General features: G+C 47.3%; 1 protein-coding gene across 3 annotated transcripts in view; it reads left to right on the top strand.

Moving 5' to 3' along the window:
* The first annotated feature begins 1,720 nt into the window (after positions 1-1,720).
* LOC144611614 (protein phosphatase 1 regulatory subunit 12C-like) overlaps positions 1,721-21,237 on the top strand; it is a 62,084-nt gene continuing 42,567 nt past the window's right edge. For all 3 annotated transcript variants that reach the window (XR_013549546.1, XM_078430826.1, XM_078430825.1), the window contains exons 1-8: positions 1,721-2,028; positions 8,326-8,456; positions 15,120-15,238; positions 16,303-16,462; positions 18,154-18,298; positions 19,158-19,232; positions 20,162-20,247; positions 20,976-21,145. Coding sequence is in view for 2 of the 3 variants with exons in the window: in XM_078430826.1 (XP_078286952.1) it covers positions 1,738-2,028; positions 8,326-8,456; positions 15,120-15,238; positions 16,303-16,462; positions 18,154-18,298; positions 19,158-19,232; positions 20,162-20,247; positions 20,976-21,145 (1,177 nt within the window). In the remaining variant the exon portion in view is untranslated. The remainder of the gene's footprint in view (positions 2,029-8,325; positions 8,457-15,119; positions 15,239-16,302; positions 16,463-18,153; positions 18,299-19,157; positions 19,233-20,161; positions 20,248-20,975; positions 21,146-21,237) is intronic.

Below are 21,237 nucleotides of genomic sequence, written 5' to 3'. Positions count from 1 at the left end.
CTGACCCATATCCCCGCACATTAACACACACTGGGGACAATTTACACTTATACCAAGCCAATTAACATGCAAACCTGTCCTTCTTTGGAATGTGGGAGGAAACCGAAGATCTCGGGGAAGACCCACGCAGGTCACGGGGAGAACGTACAAACTCCTGTACAGACGGCACCCATAGTTGGGATGGAACCCGGGTCTCCGGCGCTGCAAGCGCTGTAAGGCAACAACTCTACCGCTGCGCCACCGATACTGCAACAATTCTGCGTCTGAGTTGCCAGAGTAGTTTTGTTTCTTTAGCTAAACTTTTACAGATGGCCTGCATGTGTCTTGCAGTTTGATGGAACTATCAGAGGGTAATATACACTGATTAACTACTGTGTCAAGATCAGCAGTGTTCAATTGTCACATGTACTGACACTGGGACAATGAAATTCTTACTTTCAGCAGCTAAACAGGTCTGTAAACACCATAGCACGCAGAAAACATATAGTCATTTTTAAAAATTCAATAAACAACAAGTGCGTAAAAACCAAAGCCCTGAGTGCAAAGATAATCAATAGTTATGACAGTAATGATTTGTGTACACATGGTGTGGCCACAGTGTGATGAGATTTCAGGATCATGTGAAGATGATGAGAATCCAAAATGAAATCAGTGAAGTTGGAAATTCTCAGTGGATCGGGCAGCGGCTCTAAACGTAAGAAAGCGTAGCCACCAGAAGTCTTCTGGTCCCAGCCTGGGGTTGTGGCCATTCTGATCTCAGCCCCAGTTTCACTTTCCAGTCTTCCTGCAATGCTTGCTTCCCCTCTCGGTCAAATATTGATTGCCCTGGCCTCGAATCTGTCCAGTGAATCATCCACGCTAACTCTCTGGGACATAGGATTACAGCAACTAGTGATTCTTTGACAGTAGAAATTCTTCCCCGTCTTCAACCTGAATGGGCGACTCCTTATCCAGAAACCACGATGCCCTTGTTCGAGATTCCTCAACAAAGCAAAATATAATCTCAACATCTACCGCTAAGCCTCAACAAAACTTCACATTATTCAATGAGATCACCTCGTTTCCTTCTAATCTCCGTGTGGAGAACTAATCAGTGCAAACTTTCCCCAATTCCTGCAGCCCAGGAGTCAAACGGGTCAGGATCCTCTGAACTTAACACATTTAATGTGGGATTAAAGAATCAGGAGACTGCAAACATACACAGTACTCCTGATATGTAAGAAGGAACTACAGATGCTGGTTTAAACCGAAGATGGACACAAAATGCTGGAGTAACTCAGCAGGACAGGCAGCATCTCTGGAGAAAATGAATGGGTGACGTTTCGGGTCGAGAGACTCCAGTCTGAAAAATAGTTTTGATCCGAAACGTCCCCATTCCTTCTCTCCAGAGATGCTGCCCGACCTGCTGAGTTACTCCAGCATTTTGTGAAATGCATTTTGTGAAATCACCTATCCATGTTCTCCACAGATGCTGCCTGATCTGCTGAGTTACTCCAGCATTTAGTGTTGTACCAATGGTGATATCAGGCATCAAAGCCTCAGTGGACTACAGGTCCCATCATTCCAAGCGTTTCCGAACTACATTTCCCAGAAGGCCGTGGGACGTCAGGCTACGGAAGTGCGTCATGACGCCTGGTCAGCTTGAACTACATTTCCCAGGAGGCCGCGGCACGTCAGGCTCCGGAAGTGCGTCAGCGCGCTGGGCACGCCAGCAGCAAGAGGGCGGCTGTGGGGAAGATGTCGGAGCGGGCGGGAAGCGGGGTGGCGGCCGCGTCTGCCGTCGCTGCCAGTGATAAGCGGCGGCAGCAGCTGCAGCGCTGGAAGGGCTCGTGTACCGATCTGGAGGCGGGCGAGCCGCGGTGGCGGGCGCAGCCCGGGGCGGGCGCGCCGCGGCGGGTGCGGTTCGAGGCGGCGGCGGAGTTCCTGGCGGCCTGTGCGAGTGGGGACGCGCGGGACGCTGAGGAGATGCTGCGCGGCGGCGCCGACGTCGACTGCGCCAACACGGACGGCATCAGCGCCCTGCACCAGGTGCGCATGCGCAACGACGGCATGGTCAGCTGCGCCTGCGCGGGGTGTTGGCGACCCAAGCTGCGCATGCCCAGGGGTGCCGGCGCTCCAAGCTGCGCGTGCGCGCTCGTGACTCCTTGTCGCGGGGTGTCTGGGTAATGTAGTTCAGCCTTTCATTTACTGCTGTCCGCGGCGTGTGGACTACATCTCCCAGCGGGCAACGCCCCGCCCTGGGCTGACTGCAGCTGTGTTGGTGCACCGTGCCCAGAGAGTGAGGGAGGCGCTCACAGGAGTGTGTAAGCGTTGGTCAGGAGTGTGTAAGCGTTGCATAGGGGAGTGCCCTGTGCAACACTTACACACTCCTGACCAACGCTTACACACTCCTGACCAACGCTTACACACGCCTGACCAACGCTTTACACACACACACACACACCTGACCAATGCTTACACACACTCCCCTGTGCAATGCTTACACCTGACCAAAGCTTACACACCCCTGGCCAATGCTTACACACTCTCCCCTGTGCTTACACAATGTTTACACACCGCTGGCCAACGCTTACACTCTCTCCCCAGCCAATGCTTACCCCTGGCCAAAGCTTACACACCCCAGACCAACGTTTACACACCCCTGGCCAGTGCTTACACACCCCTGACCAACGCTTGTCCACCCTGTGCAATGCTTACACACTCTTCCATGTGCAACGCGTACACATCCCTGACTAATGCTTACACACCCTGACCAACGCTTACACACTCTTCCCTGTGCAACACGTACGCACCCCTGACCAATGCTTACACACCCCTGTGCAACACTTACACAGTCCCCTGCGAGAAGCTTACACTCTCATCTGTGCAATGCTTACACGCTCTCCTTTGTCCCCTGTCCAGCCTCAAGGTTTAATTACACTCGTGATTGCAAAATCATTGTGTGATGGCAATTTGAATTTGGCATAAATCACATTTCTGGAAGTAGTTTCAGGGGTGAACCTAAAATGTCAACGTGAATCCTCTGTAAATCTGCGTCATAAATTATCAGGTAATTGCTGTTACAATATGTCTGAGTCTCCCTATGGTGATTAAACAAATAACCGGAAACGTGGCGTGTCTCTGTAATCTAGTAATCCTACACTCTTGTGTTCGAGTATAATTTTCTATGTTTAGTAAGATTTTTACTGAAGTGCATGTTAAAAAAGAGAATTTCACTGTACCTAGGTACACGTGACAAAGTACCATTGAGATTGCTTTGAAAATCAAATAAAATGTGGAGATGCTGGAAATTTTACAAAGACGTACAGCGATTGAGACATTCCACTGGTCAAGCAACATCTGTGGAATGAGAAATACTTTGACCTGAAATATCATCTCCTAGTCTTTCTACAAATACTACCTGGTCTCAGTTTATTTCTAGCACAATTGCAGTCCATGGGTAACTAATGATTTGAAGTTTTTATGGGCTGTGTGACCTTCTCACTTTTGATTATTTTTAAGAGTCGGGGTTCACTGTACAAAGACACAGGCAGTTTCAGTTGTCTGATTTAATGGGTGACGGGTGCCACATCTATTTTTGTTGTTGGTCGGTTTGTAAACAAAAAAAACCAATGGTATTTAAAACTATATATCTGTCGGCAGCCTCGGAGATCGGAACAATTTTAACATTTCAGTTGTAATTCTTCAGTGGCGGTCTGCTTGGCTCTGGGGAGAATATATGAATTCAATATCTCAAGTACTTGAGAATCAGAAGTAAAATGTGCAATTTTAGAAGGTGCTGGGTGCCCCATTTTAAGGTCATAAGGAATAGGACTAGAATTAGGCCGTTTGGCCCATCAAGTCAACTCTACCATTCAATCATGGCTGATCTATCTCTCCCTCCTAACCCCATTCTCCTGCCTTCCCCCCATAACCTCTGACACCCGTACTAATCAAGAACATTTTACTGAAATGTTCTTGTCTACTGGCACTCTGATATATCGCTGTCATAAACGCACTTGTTAATCTAATTTAATATCTCTGGAATCCTAGCGCATAGCTGCTTTTGCATACAGAACAGCACTGAATTGTGCTGCTGACCCTGTATCTGAGATCTCATACTTGTCCCTCTCTGGTCGGGCTCATTTGTGACCCTGCCTTGGCATGCCTGCAGCTGAAACCTGACGGGACATTCAGCATCCCCGACCCTGGCCCTGGCTGGCATCATCTTACTGCCCCATCTGCCATGTGCTCCTACACGTATACTGATTCCCAGTCCACTAAAACTTTCCGCCCTGCTTATAATTCTATCTCTAGCACATTGCACCTGCCTCATCTTCTACCTGGCAGCCTGTCGCAGACACTCCCCATCCTCTGTGTGCACTCTGCCTGATGTCCAGTTCTTTTCTGACTCATCTCAGTCACTACCTGAATGAGATGGAATTGTGATAAAACCTTTGCTTTAACCCTGATGTGCTGACAATCCATAACCTCCCATGTTTCACATTTGGCCATGATCATTAACAGCTTTCAGCTCCCAATCTGCTCCAGTTACCGCAACAGTTTGGTTTTACTGTCAGTTCAAGCTTGCCCATCCTCTGTTCACTGAGGGCCATCTGTGCTTATTGACCTCTGAGGGCTCCTGTTTCAGCAGCTTCTCAGTTGTAAAGTTGTCGTAGTGTTTCAGTTACGTACGCCATTGATGAGGGCACAGCTGGATTACTTGGCACAGGATTGGTCTCATCGGCTGAAGACGAATATGGATGCTTTGGAAGTAGTTCAGAAGTTTACTAGACCCATCCCCAGAATTGTCTTGAATCTGTTAGAGTTTAGAGAAGTGAATGAGGGGGGACTTCTAAAAGCAAATAAAATTCCCGACGTCTCCCGGCGTGGAGAGGTTGTTTCCTCGTGGTGGAGTATCTAGAACTCACGGTCACTATTTAAAAATAAGGCATCATCCATTTAAGGTAGATACAAGAAATTGTTTCCTCTGGAGCATTTTACGTGTTTGGCGAGCTTTCTCAAAGGCTGGTGGAGTCTTTGAATAACTTTTACAGCAGAATTAGGTGGATTCATGATGAGCAAAGGGGCAAAGGTTATCACGAGTAGATGGGAGGTATCACAAAATGTTGGAGTAACTCAGCAGGTCAGGCAGCAACTCAGGAGAGAAGGAATGGGTGATGTTTCGGGTGGAGACCCTTCTTCAGTCTCGACCCGAAACATCACCCATTCCTTCTCTCCTGAGATGCTGCCTGACCTGCTGAGTTACTCCAGCATTTTGTGATACCTTCGATTTGTACCAGCATCTGCAATTATTTTCCTTCACGAGTAGATGGGAATCAGAATGAGATTGCAGTGTGATCAGCCATAGCCTTGTTATACAGTGGAGCAGGTTTGTGTGACTGTGAGCCGACTGAGGACCTGAAGTGTATGTTCAGATTATACCCCCCATAGTACCTGTCAAATTCCGTTAATTTGACTCTGTCTTGGACACTTTATCGAGTGCAAGTTGTTGCATGCAGGTGGTTTTGTTGTTTGGTACTCTGCTGCTTCGATGCCAAAGATCTATAAAAGAGCAGGAGCCCTTGGCGGAAACATTGCATCCCCACTCTGAGCAAAGTGTTGCAGTGTGTGTAGGTTCATGGTGGGGACAATCTCTGCACGCCAACCATTGAATGAACACTGGTATCCATCCATCCATCCATGTATGAAGTGAATGTATTTATTGGATCTATTATTCATCACATGATTTAATTTGTACATTAGGGAGAAGATAAGAGCAGGAGCATGCCACCTAATCCCTTGAGTTTGTTCTGATTGTAAGCTTTGCACAGTAACCTCCCACCCCCTTGATCATCATGAGGAGGTATCCTCCCTGCAGCACTTGTCTTGTGGGTGAACAAGAGCTCTTTAGCTCTTGTACATGTCTCGTCCGTCACAAGACAACCTGCCCACTGAGTCTTGGTGCAGTAAAGTGAGGCACCCTTCTGTTGGTCTGGGAGTCTACGCTAGTCTAGTTAGGGCGTTAGTCTAGTAGCCTAGTGCTGTCTTTACGGAGCTTCAGGTATTTCAGAAAGACAATGCTGGAGTAACTCAGTGGGACGCGCAGCATTAGTACAGGTGTCTGGGGTTATGGGGAGAAGGCAGGAGAATGGGGTTAGGGGGGAGATATAGACCAGCCATGATTGAATGCGGTGTAGACATGATGGGCCGAATGACCTAATTCTGCTCCTATCACTTATGAGCTTATATCTGGAGAACATGTTTTTGGTTGGGACTCTTCTTCAAACTGATTGCAGGGTGGGGGTGGAACAGAAAGCTGGAAAAGAGGGGGGGAGGGGGAATTGAATTTTTTGAAAAACTTTCTCTGCTTGATCTCCCTATGTTTCCGTGATTTGAACGTAGTGCCTTCTAGCTTTTGCTGTGGCTTAGTGGGTGGCAAGCAACGCACTATCATACAAACCTTGCAAACCATTTAGTTCCAGGTGTAATTCATGGCCCCTGCACTGTCACCTAATTACTGCAGATGGAACTTCCACTTTGCTCAGAGCATCGGTGTGACTGCACTTAGTGCAAAGATCTGGCGACAACTTTCTGCAAAAACAAAAATAGCAACAGCACTTAAAGATTTTCATGAAACTGAAACACTGATGTTTGCCCTGACAGGAAAGTTTGGCTTGGGCTATTTTTCTGAGTTGAAGCATCTCAACTTCAGTTTCCAATCTTACACATAGTTGGTTGCATGCTTGGATGGTGGTCTGGGCTGCTGTAGGGGTGTTGTATTGGGGTCAAGGAATTCAGCCAGGAATTTGTTTATAACCTCTGTCCAGCCACTTGTTGCTAGAACGTGTGCGTGCGTGTGTGTGTGTCTGTGACCTGTTGCTGGGTTCTGTGTGTGAGGTGAGAGCAGGGCTGGGTTGGAATGTGTTTTGTAGGAGAATGTGTAGAATCGACTACAACAGCACACTTTCTGGGAACTGTGTCCTCAAAGGACCAGTGGGTCACGTAACAATAACTTTCATGTACACACAGGTCAGTGCTTGCTCTCTACTGAGCAATCATTGAGTTCTATTTCCTCTCTTCTTTCCCCATCATCCTGCAGATTATGTTCACTCTGGTTCCTATCCGTTTTGAAATCACTAACTTTCCATAGCCCACATAGGTAGTCACCATTTCCATGGCAATATGCCCTTTCCTCACCTTCTCCGTCCTTTCTTCAACCCATCCCAGGGCGTATGAAATGGGCCCATGGGCAAACCATTGTAGATATCAACGGCCTTCGCATTGCTGATTCTAGTGCTTGTCTCAGTGTTTCTGAAAGAGTACCCCTGCTCCCCCCACCACCTCTGGCAGAGCGTTAAATCAGTTTAAACCTCTGCCCATGTGTGTAGGAGGGCTTGCACCAAACATAGACACAAAATGCTGGAGTAACTCGGCAACTCTGGATAGATCTGAAGAAGGGTCTTGAGCCGAAACATCACCCATTCCTTCTATCCAGAGATGCTGCCTGACCCGCTGAGTTACTGCAGCATTTTGTGTCTATCTTCAAAATGACAGCCCAGTTCTGTGAACTATCAGCTGATGAGATCAGCCCCTCTCCCTCTCTCTTTCTCCAGTGCTACTGAACACCCCCCCCCCCCCCCCCCCGCCTAATTTATTAAACAATGAAACAACTTGAAGCCCTTTGCAAAAGTCTTCATATCAAATTTAATTGAGCTGCAGAAGGAATTTTGAGGACAGGAAGTATGTTTATGGAACGGCAAATACAGAGGGAATCAGTGGAGCGTGTCCACAACTCAGGCCGTGATAGCAGGAAGTGCCCATTGATCCATTGCCCATGGATCCACCCATTACTGATGATGCATCACTCGCGTGTGGAAGGGACAGTGGCACAACAACAATCGGGTGTTTGACGATTCTGGAACGGTGAGGGTTGTGTCGATGTGGGGAACATTTAAAGACCACAAAAGGAACTTTTGTTGTCAGCCCAGTTAACTCAGTGAAGCCAGAGCAATGGCTGTGGCAATTGGTACGTTGGGATGTGGAGTCAATTATTATGGGGATACACTAGATAAAAGAGGAAAAGGAGATTGTTTGTAAAAGGAAAAAAAGATGTATGAGCATAGGGAAAGAGCAAGAGTATGGGACTATTTAAAAGTATTCAAGGAAATAGCACAGACACTGGACTTTATGGCAGTGTGATCTTCTGAAGGGAGTCATCTACGAGAAAGCTCCAGGTGCCTCTAACAGTGCCCTCGTGTGGATCTGCCCACTGGGGAGCGTTGGGGTGGGTGGTGTGCAGGGACATTCAGCGTGGTATCTGACCCAGAGCGCTTTCTTTTGCAGGCTTGCATTGATGAGAACCTGGAGATGGTGGAGTTCCTGCTGACACAGAATGCCAACATTGACCAGTCGGATAACGAGGGCTGGACACCGCTCCACGTGGCCGTATCCTGCGGCTACTCCGAAATCGTTGAGTAAGTCGTGCCGCCTATTTTTCTCGGGGTCTGGGCTTTGGAGAGAACTTGCCAGCTGTTACATGCAAAGTGTTATGCTTCTCGTGAGGGAGTGTACATGTGTGATTCAGCAGGGCTGCTGAGTGGCTGGCCATTACCATCTGAGACCTGTGTAAGATCTTGCTACCTGCCTCCTGTTGCCAGCACTCCAGGGCCTGAGTACGCTCCAGGGAGAGGTTGGCCAAGCATGGACTCTCCTCCTTGGAGCGCAGGGGGATGAGGAGTGACCTTGCAGAGAGGTGTGTAAAATCACGAGGGGAATAGATAGGGTAAATGTAGGGGAATCAAGAAGTGGAAGGCATAGGTTTAAGATGAGAGGGGAAATAGACAATAGACAATAGGTAATAGGTAATAGGTGCAGGAGTAGGCCATTCAGCCCTTCGAGCCAGCACCGCCATTCAATGCGATCATGGCTGATCACTCTCAATCAGTACCCCGTTCCTGCCTTCTCCCCATACCCCCTCACTCCGCTATCCTTAAGAGCTCTATCCAGCTCTCTCTTGAAAGCATCCAACGAACTGGCCTCCACTGCCTTCTGAGGCAGAGAATTCCACACCTTCACCACTCTCTGACTGAAAAAGTTCTTCCTCATCTCCGTTCTAAATGGCCTACCCCTTATTCTTAAACTGTGGCCCCTTGTTCTGGACTCCCCCAACATTGGGAACATGTTTCCTGCCTCTAATGTGTCCAATCCCCTAATTATCTTATATGTTTCAATAAGATCCCCCCTCATCCTTCTAAATTCCAGTGTATACAAGCCTAATTGCTCCAGCCTTTCAACATACGACAGTCCCGCCATTCCGGGATTTAATAGAGAATCTGACAGGCAATGTTTTCCCACAGAGTGGTGGGCATATGGAACGAGCTGGCAGATGAGGTAGTAGTGGCAGGTACAATAACATTAAAGATATTTGGACTGGTGCATGGATAGAGGAGGTTTAGAGGGATATGGGACTAGCTTAGATGGGGCATCTTTGTTGGCATGGCGGAGTTGGGCCGAAGGGCCTGTCTCATGCTGTCTGATTCCATGTGGCGATGTGTTGGTGGGTGTGAAGTTTCATGATGCAGTCCTGTTTTGTTTTCATGCTGGGTGTGAAGAGCATTTGTGTGTGCATTGACAGAACACATTGTGATGCGGTTAGTGAATGCGCTCTACACTCTCCAGCTGATGCCTGAAGCTACTCCAGTGATGGCCAGGCACATCTCTCACTGACTGATAAACACCATTGCAGAAAGTATTCTGCTCAACTTCATCTTTTGTCGAGGAGATCAGTGTAATTTACACGCAACATAAACTGTGACAACATTGTTGTTGACCATAATATTGTGACAAGCATTGAGCAAATTAAACCCACCTCCATTCACCTTCATCCCTCTGTTCTGGTCTCACTTAGTGGCCATTTTCTCCGGAACATTTCTTGGGATTCTAACACTCCCTGGCATGCTGACTACAGATGTTGGGATTCTAACACTCCCTGGCATGCTGACTACAGATGTTGGGATTCTAACACTCCCTGGCATGCTGACTACAGATGTTGGGATTATAACACTTCCTGGGCATGCTGACTACAGATGTTGGGATTCTAACACTCCCTGGCATACTGACTACAGATGTTGGGATTCTAACACTCCCTGGCATGCTGACTACAGATGTTGGGATTATAACACTTCCTGGGCATGCTGACTACAGATGTTGGGATTCTAACACTCCCTGGCATACTGACTACAGATGTTGGGATTCTAACACTCCCTGGCATGCTGACTACAGATGTTGGCTATGACTGGTGGTAACGTGAAAGGCAGTTGATTCAATGGCAATTCAAAGGTGCACAATTCTGTGCAGCACCATAGTGGTGCTGAGGGTCAGGCTTCAGTTAAAAATATCAAGGGTGGCACGGTGGCGTAGCGGTAGAGTTGCTGCCTCACAGCGCCAGAGACCCAGGTTTGTTCCTGACTACAGGTGCTGTCTGTGCAGAATTTGTACGTTTTCCCCGTGACCACGTGGGTTTTCTCCGGTGCTCCGGTTTCCTCCCACACTTGAAAGGCATACAGGGATGTAGGTTAATTGGCTTCTGTACAAATTGTAAAGTGACCCTGGTGTGTAGAATAGTGCTCAAGTACAGGGATTGCTGGTCGGCATGGACTCAGTGGGCCGAAGGGCCTGTTTCCACAATGTGTCTCTAAACTAAACTACAGCTTTATCAGTTTTGTTTTGTCACGTGTATCGAGGTACAGTGAAAAGCTTTTGTTGCGTGCTAACCAGTCGAGCAGAAAGACACTGCATGATTAATACATATTAGGAAGAGTAATTTTGCAATTTTGTTAGCCAAGATTCATCTCCATGCCTGTGACTTGCAGAGCCAGTGCAGCTGGTGCTCATTCTGCTGGTTGCATCCAATGCAGTGTTTCAAGGAATCAAGTCATGGTCTTATAAAGATCCATGTCTTATGGTCTGAAGTCTTCAAGAGCTATAAAACGAATGGGATTTGCTGAAAGGAATGTGAACGGCAGTAAATGCAAGCTGTTGTGGATAGGAAGTGCTCTGAGTGAAGGATTGTAAATGCAGTTTCTCTTCAGTGTTTTCCCATTTCTTAAAGTTCAGCTTCGGAAACAGTTATTTATGTGATTCCATCTCATCTTCATATGCTGATCTCCATATGGCTCAACGACCCGACACATGGTGCATTATTATATTTTACACTGCTCAGCAACCTAAGGCTTAAAACACAAAACAATTATAATATTAATTCATTGTAATGTTGTAAAACATGCCACTAATGAAACAGAAAAGGAGTGAATCATAGACGTTTTGTATTTTTGCAGTCTATACTACGATCAATCATTTGTATTAATTGTGAACTGGAGTTGCTTTGCGGTGATTTGCAGAGTGTTGTTATTGCTGCTGAAGCTCCTGGGACTAAATGGGAAAGAGTCAGTTCACTGTGTAGGAAGGAACTGCTGATGCTGGTTTAAACCAAAGATAGACACAAAATGCTGGAGTAACTCAGATGGACACCCTTCTTCACTAGTGGTCATCAAGAGAACCAAATAGAGGATATGGCTGATGGGAAGACATTGAATGCATTGTGGGTTCCTTGCAGTTTTATGGTGTTTTCTGGTCATGTCATAAGTGATGGGAGTAGAATTAGGCCATTCGGCCCATTCAATCATGGCTGATTTATCTCTCCTTCGCAACCCCATTTTCCTACCATCACCCCATAACCTCTTGCACCTTATCAAGAACCTATCTATCTCTGCCTTAAAAATATCCACTGACTTGGCCTCCACAGCCTTCTGTAGAAAATAATTCCACTGACTAAATTCCACTGACCCTCTGACTAAAAACATTTCTCCTCATCTCTTTCCTAAAAGAACGTCCTTTAATCCTGAGGCTATAACCTCTAGTCCTAAACTCTCCACATCTACTCTATCCAGGCCTTTCACTATTCTGTATATTTCCATGAGGTCTCCCCTCACTCTTTTAAACTCCAGCTAGTACAGACCTAGTGGCGACAAACGCTCATCAGAGGTTAACCAACTCATTCCTGGGATCATTCTTGTAAAAGTCTTGTTTGCTTTTATGTATGAGTGTTTTTTGAAACTGGGCGAGACTGGGAGCAATTGCTGATTAGGTGAAACACAGTTGCTCATCTGTAGCTCCTCTCTATATTCAGGTATGTGGGACTGTGGCCAGAGTGTGGGGGGAGTATTGATCTTGATGACCCTGTTCATCTGATATCCTGGATGCAAGGCGTTTGGATACCAAGCCACGGGGAAAGGGAAGGCTAATACTGGAAATGTGTGGCCTTATCCAATGATCAAGGAGACCAGTTCACCAACGAGTGGCTTCTAATTAACCAGGACCTTTTGCTTAAAAAAAATTGTACATCAGCCTGACCTTTATTCGACCTGTAGATCTGTACACATTAGAAAACCTATAATTTGAGGAGAGACAGCAATAATGTCTTTGGCCTTTAAAGGGACAGAGGGAGAATATCACGAGCTATTCTGTGATCTGATCTCGAGTTTTAAATAACATGTTATATTCTTCAAACTATAAACGGTGCTGAGGGAGACTGGCTGGTGAATGCTGCTGATCAGCTAATCGTTCCGTGTCTTGCATGGGGTGATTGTGGCCGTGTAAATAAACCTGTGTCACAGCCGTCAGTACGAGGCTCTCGTGTGTAAAGTGCCATTGGAACTCATCCTCTCCTGGACTCGCTGTGCTCGCTCTCCATATTCCTCTCCTCCTCCTCACTTGTTCGTATGGATGGATGGGTGACTGTGATAATCGCACAGCGGGTAGAACTGCTACCTCATGGCGCCAGAGACCCCTGTTCGATCCTGACCTCGGCTGCTGTCTGTGTGGAGTTTGCACATTCTCCCTGTGACCACGTGGGTTTCCTCCGGGTGCTCCAGTTTCCTCCCATATCCCATTGACTCAGCGGGACAGGCAGTATCCCTGGAAAGAAGGAATGGGTGACGTTTCAGGTCGATACCCTTCTTCAGACCCGACATCCATTCCTTCTCTCTAGAGATGCTGCCTGTCCTGCTGAGTTAGTCCAGTTTTTTGTGTCTCTCTTCTGTTTAAACTAGCATCTGCAGTTCCTTCCCACACGTATTCAGATATATATGGTTTGGTCTCTCTCGCTTCCCCTCCACTCCATCTTCCCTTGGATAACCAATATGGAGAAACTGGTCATCTTTGGGTATCCTAGTCAAAACAGTGCAAAATCTACAAGGAGTTTTGCATTTGTCCAATAAGAAATGCACACTCTTCAGTACAGATACAAAAGGTGGCACAAAATGCTGGAGTAACTCAACAGGTCGGCACGGTAGCGCAGCGGTAGAGTTGCTGCTTTACAGCGAATGCAGCGCCGGAGACTCAGGTTCGATCCTGACTACGGGTGCTGCACTGTAAGGAGTTTGTACGTTCTCCCCGTGACCTGCGTGGGTTTTCTCCGAGATCTTCGGTTTCCTCCCACACTCCAAAGACGTACAGGTATGTAGGTTAATTGGCTGGGTAAATGTAAAAATTGTCCCTAGTGGGTGGAGGATAGTGTTAATGTGCGGGGATCACTGGGCGGCACGGACTTGGTGGGCCGAAAAGGCCTGTTTCCGGCTGTATATATACGATATGATAGGTCAGACAGCATCTCTTGAGAGCATGACAAGATGATGTTTCTGGCCTGGGCCTCTGGAGGTACAGCCAGCTAGGCTTAGTTTAAAGTTTTGGACTCAGCTGTGCCTCCAGGTTCACTGGTTGCTCACTGCCTGGGATATGCCGTCACTGACGTCACAACCGACAAGTTGAAAAGCTGGAGTAACTCAGCGGGTCAGGCAGCATCTCTGGAGAAAAGGAAAAGGTGACATTTTGGGTTGAGACCCCTCTTCAGTAGAGTTGCTCCAGCTTTTTGTGTATCTTCGGTTTAAACCAGCATCTGCAGTTTCTTCCTACACAAATTGAATTGTGACTCCACAAGTGGCCATTACAGGTTGAGACATGACCATGATTGACTGACTTGTTTTTCAAACTAAGGAACAAAACGTGAAGGCCTAATTGAGGATAGACGAAAGGTATTACAATATTACAGATTAAACAGTAAGGATACAATGAAGGGAGACACAAAATGCTGGAGTAACTCAGCGGGACAGGCAGCATCTCTGGAGAGAAGGAATGGGTGATGTTTCGGGTCGAGACCCTTCTTCAAACTGAAGAATCAATCTGATCAGTCTGAAGAAGGGTCTTGACCTGAAACGTCACCCATTCCTTCTCTCCAGAGATGCTGCCTGACCCACTGAGTTACTCCAGCATGTTGTGTCTACCTTCGATGTAACCCATCATCTGTAGATCTTTCCTACACATTTTGTCCGCTCTACTGCGAAATCTCCTCGCGGATATAATGAAATCTGCTTGAAGGTTTGGTGCAGGAGTGAACGCATTGGCAAGGGCAGAAGGACAGAGCAGGCATAAATGAATCTTTCTGCGGTTGACAAAATAGTAAAGTGGGTGAGCTGCACTGATTGGTGTTGGGGTATCGGATGTCGATGTGTGTTAAAGATGGAGTATAATGTGGGAAAGTGAAATTGTCCATCGTGGCCAGGAAAATGGTCCATATTATGTAAATGGCGAGAGGCTGTGGGCTTTGGAGGTGGAGAGGGATGTGTGTTCCACGAGAGGCTGTAACACATGCAAGGTCTGTGCCCTGCGGGGCTCTGCAGGGATCACTGCTGCCTCCTCTCTCTATGATATACCTGGTCTGGACAAAGCGCTTCCTATTCAGCGGGACAGGCAGCATATCTGGAGAGAAGGAATGGGTGACGTTTTGAGTCGAGACCCTTCTTCATTAAGGACAGTGCAGGCAATTGTGAATAGCTCTGATAGACAGCATGATCAGCATGGACAAGTTGGGCTGAAGGGCCTGCCTGCAGTGGTGCTGCATAACTAATTTCCACATGCAGTCTCCACATGTTTTACATTGTGGTCTTTGTCTCGCTGAATCATTTCCTCCTTTAACCTCTGACCTGTTGCAAGCCTGATTATCCAGCATCTCCATTATCTCTGTTTCTCAATAACGATTTCTCTCAATGCTGTTTCTGATCTAATTTTGTAATGCTTTGCAGATGTTTAATCAACCATGCTGCCAACATTGCTGCTGTGAACAGCGATGGCCAGTTGCCAATTGACCTTGCAGAGGAGAACTACATGGAGAACCTACTGCAGGCTGAGATTACTAAGCAGGGTACGTACTAGAGCCTGGCTGCCATGGCGAAGGTGGCAGTGTGTACATTGCTGGTGTATTTTGTGCCAGTCACCGCTCGTCTGTTACACGGGAGGTGGTCTTGGAGAGGAGGATGCTCCTCAAACTGCGGAGCATCCTAGACAATACAGCTCACCCCCTCCGTGACACACTGGTCAACCTGAGGAGCACCTTCAGCAACAGACTGGTCCCACCAAGATGTGCAGCACAGAACGCCACAGGAGATCCTTCTTCCCTGTGGCTATCAAACTGTACAACTCCTCCCCTTGTGTCATGGGGTAGACTGAGACTGCCCTCACCTCCCCAATCTTTACACAATCCCCAAGCTTTTCCACTCGTCACTTTAATTTTGTGTATTTTGTGTTTTTATAACTGTTGGCAAATCAATCTCCTGGGATAAATAAAGTTCTATCGTATCTCTTGTGTTGGTTGACTTTGGGTTAAGTGGCAGATACTCCCAGAAGCACTGCACTCTGGAGATACCATACAGGGTGTGAGACGGTGAATGAAGTCCCTGTCTGGTCGTTCAGGGAGCATCTACAGATCACTTGGGACTATTTAGGGGAGATGGGAAGCTCTTCCTGCAGACTGAAGACAGACAAAAAAGCTGGAGCAACTCCGTGGGACAGGCAGCATCTCTGGAGAGAAGGAATGGGTGACGTTTCTTCAGACTGAAGAAGGTCTCCCGTTCCTTCTCTCCAGAGATGCTGCCTGTCCCGCTGAGTTACTCCAGCATTTTGTGTCTATCTTCGGATCAAACCAGCATCTGCAGTTCCTTCCTACACACTTCCTGCGGACTGGGCTGGCCAACAACCAACACTGTTGATTGGGTTGTGTGACTGATCTGTGGGGGAGGCAGCATCTGTTGATGAAGGTGATGGCGAGCTCTCCTCTCCAACTGCTGTCATGTGTTGGAGATTCCCTCCACCCCCTGATTATGTTGAGTGGGCAGGGAACGCGCTTCTATTGTTCTGGAAGTTTGGGGACATTGTAATATTGTGTGGTAAAGCTGCTTGTACAGAAAGTGCTGGGTGCTGTCTCGGCAGGGATCGACGTGGGATCCGCAAGGCGTGAAGAGGAGGACTTGTTGCTGCAACATGCCCGGCAGTGGCTGAATAGCGGCAAGGTTGAGGACGTATCTCACCCCAAAACTGGTGCCAATGCTCTCCATGTTGCTGCGGCCAAAGGCTACATAGAAGCGATGAGGTAAGTATCAACCCTGCCTATACAGTGTCTCTGGTACCATGTGTACCCGGCTCATTACACCATGTGTACCCATGTGTACCCGGCTCATTGCACCATGTGTACCCATGTGTACCCGGCTCATTGCACCATGTGTACCCATGTGTACCCGGCTCATTACACCATGTGTACCCAGCTCATTACACCATGTGTACCCGGTTCATTGCACCATGTGTACACTGCTCATTGCACCATGTGTAACCATGTGTACCCTGCTCATTACACCATGTGTACCCTGCTCATTACACCATGTGTACCCATGTGTACCCTGCTCATTACACCATGTGTAACCATGTGTACCCGGTTCATTGCACCATGTGTACCCGGCTCATTACACCATGTGTAACCATGTATACCCTACTCATTGCACCATGTGTACCCTGCTCATTGCACCATGTGTAACCATGTGTACCCTGCTCCTTACACTATGTGTAACCATGTATACCCTGCTCATTGCACCATGTGTACCCTGCTCATTACACCATGTGTACCCATGTGTACCCTGCTCATTACACCATGTGTAACCATGTGTACCCGGCTCATTACACCATGTGTAACCATGTGTACCCTGCTCATTGCACCATGTGTAACCATGTGTACCCGGCTCATTACACCATGTGTAACCATGTGTACCCTGCTCATTACACCATGTGTAACCATGTGTACCCGGCTCATTACATGTGTAACCGTGTGTACCCGGCTCATTACACCATGTGTAACTTTTGTGTACCCTGCTCATTACACCATGTGTACCCGGCTCATTACACCATGTGTACCCGGCTCATTACACCATGTGTAACCATGTGTAACCGTGTGTACCCTGCTCATTACACCATGTGTACCCGGCTCATTACACCATGTGTCACCTTTGTGTACCCTGCTCATTACACCATGTGTACCTGGCTCATTACACCATGTGTACCTGGCTCATTCAGGCAGCTCTATAGCAGGGGTATAAGCTCAGTAGCAGCGGTAGAAGCTTTGGCCTCGACCCCTTGTTGAGGGGCATGGGAGGGAGGGTGGTGGTCCTTATGGAATTACTCCTTGCTTATTTTAGCTGAAAGTAACATTGAGAATAGATACTGCAAGATCAGATCCAGTGAGCCATTCTGCATCTTGTATAGATCCTTTCCTTTAGCTCAGAGATGGTGGGATTGAAAGGGAGCAGATTCCTGCACTGAAACCACCCCCCCTGCACAAAGGAAGCGTGCTGCCCGAGGAGCAATCTTTGGGGGCATCTGAGGGCTGAGGATTATTGTTGTCGAGCATCCACTCACCTGGCTGCACCTGTGCTGCCAAAGTACCCGAAAAACACAAACTGGGAAAGACTGCTGAGTGTGATAATGGAGATTTTAACATGTTGTATCGTGAAGTGTTTTAATAGCGGACGTGGGGAGCTGGGGAAATGGAGTTAAGTGTTAAACCTTTAATCAGCTCAGCATCAGCCCAGTGGGCAGCCTTCTCTCATGTGGGCATTGTTGAAGATCATGATTGTCTTTCCTTCTTGCTCCGGGTTGAGTTGGGATGAGCTGCCGTGGCCTGTAATAACTGGTGTTATTAGTCACCCAGTGGAAGAGACTGGCCATTGGCTCTGTGTTAACCAGTGGAAGAGACTGGCCATTGGCTCCATGGTAACCAGTGCCGTTGACTTGCAGGCTGCTACTCCAGGCAGGTTTCAGTGTGGGTGCACGGGACAAGGATGGCTGGACACCACTGCATGCTGCTGCACACTGGGGGATGGAGGATTCTTGCAAGCTCCTCGTCGAGCACTTCTGTGACATGGAAGCGGTTAATAACTCGGTACGTGAGTGTCTTTCGTCTGCAGCTTATTAATTTAAGCTTTCAGAGCATCTAGCCAAAAGAAACAAGGTTTTAAAACAATTCCTCTTCAGAACTCCAGCTTTTTGTGTCTATCTTCGGTTTAAACCAGCATCAGTAGTTCCTTCTTACACACCTCTTCAGAACCATCTCCTCTCACTCTTGCAATGAGATTGATCTCATGGAAACATTGAAAACAGGTGCACGAGTAGGCATTCGGCCCTTTGAGCCAGCACCGTCATTCAATATGATCATGGCTGATCATCCAGAATCAGTACCTCGTTCCTGCTTTCTCCCCGTATCCCTTGATTCCATTAACCTTAAGAGCTAAATCTAACTCTCTCTTGAAAACATCCAGTGAATTGGCCTCCACGGCCTTCAACCTAGACACCATCCTTTCACCATTAGTACCTAGTGCTTGGAAGTGTCTGTAGACATTGTCTCTAAGCTACAAAAGATATGTGGCCACAAAATATTTTACTAATTGGGCATCTAAGTTTAGGGAGCTTTTAAACTTTGTATCTTATAATTATCCGCAAAGTGTGAAGAAGATATTTGATTGTGTGTTCTCAAATCTCAATACGTTGATGGGTGCAGCCAATAAAGTCTCCTGCTTCGACAGTGAGTGAAGCAGGGAGTTGGGAGGGCCAACAGTGACATGGGATGTGACTGGCACGTTGGATGGAGAGAATCCCAAGCCGGGGAGACCAGGGAGAGGGTGGGACCACTCGGGGCCATTGTGTGTTCAAGTGGAGAGAATCCCAAGCCGGGGAGACCAGGGAGAGGGTGGGACCACTCGGGGCCATTGTGTGTTCAAGTAACATCAGAGCTTTTGTTTTAGGGTCAGACACCGTTTGATGTGGCAGATGAAGATATTCTGGGTTTACTGGAGGACCTACAGAAGAAACAGGATGATGTAAGTGATTTCATCTGTGCATTTAGTCATCTGTGTGCATGTGTCCGTGTGACAATTATGTCAGGATATTGTCTCCATTATTAGTGACCTTTTGTAATATATCAGCTTATGTCAGATCACCTGACACCAAAACCTGACAAATAGGTTCTCAAAAATCTCCCCGTTTTGTGGAGTGTATATAGTTTTATATTTTTAATGCCCATAATATCTTCTAAATCATATAACATATTCTTAAAATTAGATTTTAAATCATATTATAAGTGTACTGCCTAGATTGTGCTTTAAGTTAACATAACGCAAGGTTAGATCAAGTGTTTATATCAGCCTCCGTCAAAACCTCTTCATGGTGGTGATTGCTCAGTAATGTCCTCCATCACCAGTCATTAATGAGTGGTCAGATGATGGCTGTACGTGTTGTGCTGCTCCACTGAATGTCCTCATCAGTAATGTCCTCTATCATCCGTCGTTAATGAATGCTTTGATGGTGGCTGTACGTGTTACTCTGCTCCACTGAATGTCCTCATCAGTAATGTCCTCTATCACCTGTCGTTAATGAGTGGTTTGATGGTGGCTGTACGTGTTACTCTGCTCCGCTGAATGTCCTCATCAGTAATGTCCTCCATCACCAGTCGTTAATGAGTGCTTTGATGGTGGCTGTACGTGTTACTCTGCTCCACTGAATGTCCTCATCAGTAATGTCCTCCATCACCAGTCGTTAATGAGTGCATTGATGGTGGCTGTACGTGTTACTCTGCTCCGCTGAAGTCACAACCTGAAGCAGGATGAAGTGTCGAGCCACGGGTCTTGTGCGGGGCGCACTAGTAACGATAATGTTGTTCCCGTGCTCTGACCGTGCTCCAGTCCGATGGGTGAGCCGGGTGCTGAACCATCAGGGTTTACCCACTTTCTGTGTTCTTGTGTTATCACAGCTGAGGACTGAGAAAGAAGAAAAGATGAAGCGTGCCATCATTGAAACATCCACACAGCCGCAGCAACTGTCGACCAAGCCGAGGAAGTAAGTGATCTCTGAACCAAACGCAGGCTTGTCTTGTCATTGTAAACTTACAGTGAAGCAGTCTGAACATTGCTGAAGTGTTTATTGGTATTTGCACTGTTATTAAAATGATGAGAGTGTAGGAAGGAACTGCAGATGCTGGTTTACACTGAAGATAGGAGCAAAATACACAGCGGGGCAGGCAGCATCTCTGGAGAGAAGGAATGGGTGACATATCGGGTCGAGACCCTTCCTCAGACTGAGAGTCAGGGGAGGGGGAGTCTAGAGATATGGACGGGTAAAGGTGTGAAAATGACCAGAGCAGACGATGATAAGGAAATGTAGAATGGTTCATTGTGAGAAGAGGAACTGTTTAGCTCCTCATCCAAAAGAAGGTGGCTTTGAAAATGCCTCTGCCCCTCTGTCCTGCGGTAGTTTGTGGTTGAGACTTGTGTGTATAAGTCAGACACCAATCCAGGCCTTGCTGATTGAGGTCAGAGAGCCACAGCCAGGCACACACACTGAGCAGCCCAGCTTATTGGATTGTTTACATCCCCCAAGTGTTAGCCACACAGTGTGGATGGCAAGTTACACACATGTACGCGTGTAATCCATTTACATCCCCCAAGTGTTAGCCACACAGTGTGGGTGGCAAGTTACACACATGTACGCGTGTGATCCATTTTCACTGAGAGGTTCCTTCGAGGGTTTTATATTTGTGTTTTGATCCTTGGTCTTTGTTTCATTAGGAGTTCGGTGTGCCGGATGAGTAGCAGGGAAAAGATTTCTGTGCAGGACCTGTCAAAGGAACGCAAAACCCTGGAGACGTTGTCTTTGGATGAAAGCAAGAAAGAAGAATCCAGCAGCTCGAGTTCAGAGACCGAAGATGCTTCTGAGTCTGACTCTGAATGTGAAACCGGTAAATAGGGGAGTTTAAATGTCTTGTGTTTTTGTTTTCTATCCACAATCTACCTCATCGGGGACCCTCAGACTATCTATGATCAGACTTTA

This window comes from Rhinoraja longicauda, chromosome 40 (assembly GCF_053455715.1).
Source record: "Rhinoraja longicauda isolate Sanriku21f chromosome 40, sRhiLon1.1, whole genome shotgun sequence".
Classification (NCBI taxonomy): Eukaryota; Metazoa; Chordata; class Chondrichthyes; order Rajiformes; family Arhynchobatidae; genus Rhinoraja; species Rhinoraja longicauda.
This window is presented reverse-complemented; position numbering and strand designations above follow the sequence as displayed.